The 5,028-nt window shown below is 36.1% G+C and overlaps 1 protein-coding gene across 1 annotated transcript in view; it reads left to right on the forward strand.

The window, feature by feature from the left end:
- The first annotated feature begins 940 nt into the window (after window positions 1–940).
- Window positions 941–5,028, forward strand: part of ccndx (cyclin Dx) — a 4,194-nt gene continuing 106 nt past the window's right edge. Inside the window, exons 1-4 of the mRNA XM_051106271.1 lie at window positions 941–1,311; window positions 2,493–2,708; window positions 4,358–4,678; window positions 4,766–5,028. The exon at window positions 4,766–5,028 is cut by the window's right edge and continues 106 nt beyond it. Of these exons, the coding sequence (XP_050962228.1) occupies window positions 1,102–1,311; window positions 2,493–2,708; window positions 4,358–4,678; window positions 4,766–4,906 (888 nt within the window). The 5' untranslated portion in view covers window positions 941–1,101 and the 3' untranslated portion in view covers window positions 4,907–5,028. The remainder of the gene's footprint in view (window positions 1,312–2,492; window positions 2,709–4,357; window positions 4,679–4,765) is intronic.

Below are 5,028 nucleotides of genomic sequence, written 5' to 3' on the forward strand. Positions count from 1 at the left end.
CCTTGAAACACAAAACCAGTCATAAGAGTAAACTGTTTGAAATTTAGATTTATACTTGAAAATATATCATCAGAAAGCTGAATAAATAAGATTTCCATTGATGTATGGTTTGTTAGGATATGACAATATTTGGCTGAGATACAACTATTTGAAAATCTGGAATCTGAGGGGGGGAAAAATCCAAATATTGAGAAAATCGCTTTTAAAGTTGTCCAAATTAAGGTTTTAGCAATGCATATTACATCAAAAATTAAGTTTGATTTATTTATGGTAGGAAATGTACAAAATATCTTTATGGAACATGATCTTTACTTTATATCCTAATGATTTTTGGCATAAAAGCAAAATCAACCATTTTGATCCACACAATGTATTTTTGACTGTTTCTACAAATATACCCGTGCTACTTATTGCTGCTTTGGGGTCCAGGGTCACATATTTGTGGAATGTGCCTTAAGAAAGCTTTAAAAACCATGACCTTCAACCACTAGCCAGACTTTTCCAGAGTCAAATACATCCACGAATTACTGCATATGCAGTTTTAAATCCTTATTTGATATATAGATGTGTAAATATAATCGCACTATCTTTATCAGATACCCTTCACTGTCAACAAACATCCATGTCTTATTGTTATTCATTCCCATTGTCACAGCATGGTGATGACCTCTTTCTCTCCTCTCTCTCTCTTTTCTTCGCTCACTGACGGTGACAAGCTGTTGCTCTGTCCCTCTGGGCGACTCCCTCTCTTGTCTGCGCTCCTCTCTCCTCCCTCTCTCTCTCCCTCTCCCTCTCTCCACCTGTTGATGCCATTGTTGCTCAGCCAGTATTGTGGTCTTTTATTTTTTTACTCCACTCATTTTACACACCCCTCTTTTATTCTTCACTTTCTCATTTTTTTTTTCAGCAGCCACCCATTCACTCAGAGGATATATAAGCGGACCGAAGAGAGAAGAGGGCTGAGAACAACGCAAGAAACGCACACAGACACTCACTCACCAGCGCACACTGAAACCCAAGCACTTTAAAGAGGGACCAAGCTCTTTTACTCAGGACCAAGACTTTTGAGACAGTATTGGATCACAACTGCTGGCAGGAGTGATGTCTGTGTCTCTGTGGTGTGAGGAGGAAGAGGGCCAGGACAGGACTCAGTCTTCGGTTCGAGCCCCATGGGACCCCAGCGCCTCCGGACTGAGGGTTATTCAGAGACTTCTGCAATCAGAGGAGAGGTACCTGCCGTCTCCTCTCTACATCTCTCTCATCCAGAGAGAACCACAGCGCAGAGAGGAACTGGCCAAGTGGACCATGGAGGTAGTTTTATAAGCTAAAATTTGTTGAGTCAACTTAAAATCATTTTTAATCTGGCTGCCTTAAAATTTTAAGTTCAGTCAACTCAAAAAAAGTTTATTCAGCTTGAAATGTTAAATAATACTAAGTGACAACTTAGATATTTGAGTTGAATCAACTTAAAATTTTAAGGCACCTGGGTTACTTACCCATCTGTTAAGTTTAGCAAACACAAATATCTAAGTTGTTACTTAGTACAACTTAACATTTCAAGTTGAATAAACTTATTTTAGTTGACTGAACTTAAATTTTTAAGGCAGCAGGGTAACAAATTATTTTAAGCTGACTCAACAAATTGTGTTTTTTATTTTTTACAGTGTAGAGATTCCCAAATTGTGGTTAGAGTTACATAAATTCCCAAAGAGCTAATAATTAATTAAATCATAAAAATGTGAAATTAAATTAAATCATTTTCACAGAAAACACTTGTAACAACAGTGAAACACTCAGAAAAGCTGGGAAAGTGGACTATGGAATAAGATTTTGGGGCTTTATGAAGACTGGTAAAATGCTTACAATGGTTCAAAAATATATTTGTTATGAAAACAGAAAATAAGCTGGCACTAGGCTTCAAAAATACAAAAATAATAACAGCTTGCAGGCTCTTCATCAGTTTTAAACCCACATGCCTTTATATAACAGGTGATTTATCACATGAAAGTAGCAAAAAGCCATGAAAAAGTGACAAAAATGAAACTACTAAATGTGAAAGTCTAGTTCTAAACATACAACGATAAAAATTATGTCAGTATTACCTGCATTTACAAAAAAACCCTACGGAAAAGTATATTTCACATTTATAGTGAAAGGAATGGTTGTCCTAAAAATTAAAAACACAAAGGAATATATTTGTAATAATGTTTTAAATGTTCATATGTATGGGTAAAATAAAAAAAAAAAAAAAAAAAATTTAAATAAAGAAAGGCATACAGGTTTGGAAAGAAATGTGCAAATTGCAACAATTTTCATTTTTGAGTGAACTGTCCTTTCAATAGCAAATTATTTGAGGACTTCAGATCAACATGAAGCATGTTAACTATAATGACAGGGACAAAGTTTTTACAGTCTTTTATATGTTTGCTTTGACTATGAAGAGATTTGTTGTTGTTTAAATCATCCTGTTCATCTTCTGTGTTTTCATATAGGTGTGCTGTGAATGTGACTGTGATGAGTCTGTATTTCCCCTGGCTGTCTCCCTGTTGGATCGATATCTGTCGGCCACTCTATCCCTGCCTGTCTCTCCATCCTGTCTGGCTGCAGCTTGTATTCTGGTGGCCTCAAAATTGACAGAAAGTGACACAGTTAGTGCAGACACGCTCTGTGCGGCAGCGGAGTACGACTTTCTCTCATCAAACCTGCGGGTGAGTGTTTATATTATTATTTTTTTTAATCTATAAAAAAATTGTAATAATTAATTAAATAATTTAATTATAATTATTATAATTATATAATTATATTATATTATAATTATATTTTTATTATTTCAATTTTCCACATTATTTTTCCAATATGCGGGGGAGCAGCCATTTGTAGGTTTCTGGTGTCATCCGCATCAAACTATTTTTAGCTGTACAAAATAGCTTGTTTTGCTCTAAATATTGCAAATTGGTTTGTCGTACCATATTATTTCAGAGTTTTTCTTAATTATGAACACACTGGTTTGTAGTGCATACAGTTTCACAGTTTACTGCACGTTGGTGTTCTTCTTGTTATTTCCCTATAGCGGCTAATGAACTGAAAGTCTCGCCCATAGGCTTACTTCCGCGTTAAAGAATAAGGTAGAAAAGTTCATCATTTAAGCATAAACTTTTGAAGGAAAGAAATAAAGGAGCAATAAAAATGACATATACATAGACACTGAAAGTCAGTATATACAATTTAAGTCAAAAGATTACATACAGCTTGCTGAATTTGCAGTTATTTTACCAAAATAAGAGGGCTCATACTAAATATTTCACATAAAAGATGTTTACATATAATCCACAAAAGAAAATAATAATTGAATTTATAAAAATGACCCTGTTCAAAAGTTTACATACGCTTGATTCTTAATACTGTGTTGTTTCCTAAATGATCCACAGCTGTGTTTTTGTTTAGTGGTAGTTGTTCATGAGTCCCTTGTTTGTCCTGAACAGTTAAACTGCCTTCTGTTCTTCAGAAAACTACTTCAGCTCCCACAGATTCTTTGGTTTTTCAGCATTTTTGTGTATTTGAACCTGTATGAGACTGTATGGTTTTGAGATCCATCTTTTCACACTAAGGGACTCATATGCAACTATTACAGAAGGTTCAGACACTCACTGATGCCTCAGGAAGAGCCGGGGATGTAAACTTTTGAACAGAATGAAGATATTTTTATTTATTTTATATATTTGTATATTTTTCTTATTTTGCCTAAATATCTTTTTTTTTTTTTTCATTTAGTACTGCCCTTCAGAAGCTACAGAAGATACTTACATGTTCCACAGAAGACAAAATAAGTTAAATTTACAGATCTTTAAAATCAGAAAGTTTTCACCCCCCCCGGCTCTTAATACATTTTGTTTCCTTCTAGAGCATCAGTGAGCATTTGAACCTTCTGTAATAGTTGCATATGAGTCCCTCAATCGTCCTCAGTGTGAAAAAATGGGTCTCAAAATCATACAGTCATTGTTGGAAAAGGTTCAAATACACAAAAATGCTGAAGGGACTCATGAATAAACAAACAAACAAAAACACACACACACACACACACAGAGCTGTGGATCATTCAGGTAACAACACAGTATTAAGAATCAAGGGGATGTAAACTTTTGAACGGGGTAATTTTTATAAATTCAACTATTATTTTCTCTTGTGGACTATATATAAACATCTTTTATGTGAAATATCTTATTCAGGTCAGTACTAAATAAAAAGTAACATGCATTTTGTATGATCCCTCTTATTTTGGTATAGCAGTTAACATTTTGCAGAATCTGCAAGGTGTTTGTAAACTTTTGACTTCAACTGTATACTTTTACTCCAACAGGAAATGGAGCGTGTGGTCCTGGCGACTCTGCGGTGGGATGTGGCAGCAGTGACTCCTCAAGACTTTATCCCACAGTTCCTGCGCACTCTCGGGGAACTCAAGGATGTTGACGCAGATACAGGAGACTTTCTCGCAACGCTGCGGCGCCACAGCGATACACTTGTTGCCTTGTGTGTGTGTGATTCGCGATTTCTGGGAACACCTCCATCACTGGTCGCTGCGGCTGCACTGAACTCTGCCCTGCGTGGTTTAAAGGCCAAGAGTGCGGGAGAACTGAGTGTCATGACATCTGCCTTGGCCACACTCTGTCAGACTGATGTGGTAAGCAACTGATATGTGAATGCTTGTTTGTGTCTATGTGACTCTTGTTAACTGTTTATCTGAAACTATTCCTGCTTGTGCCAACAGGCGGTGTTGCAGTGCTGCACTGAGCTCATAGAAGGAGCTCTAAGGGAGAGACTGAGAAATGGAGCACAGGAGGAGAAAGATGGTGATATTGAAGATGAAAGAGCCAGCACACCCACAGACCTAAGAGAAATAGACTTTTAATACAGGGTTAATTTATGAGTGATATTTATTGCATCTCACTTTTATTTATCAGTGAAACTGATTTAAACACAATGTGACATTTACATTCTGTCTTATGTAATAACTTCTGAAGTGATCTAATT

The sequence above is a fragment of the Labeo rohita genome, chromosome 3, assembly GCF_022985175.1.
Source record: "Labeo rohita strain BAU-BD-2019 chromosome 3, IGBB_LRoh.1.0, whole genome shotgun sequence".
Lineage (NCBI taxonomy): Eukaryota > Metazoa > Chordata > Actinopteri > Cypriniformes > Cyprinidae > Labeo > Labeo rohita.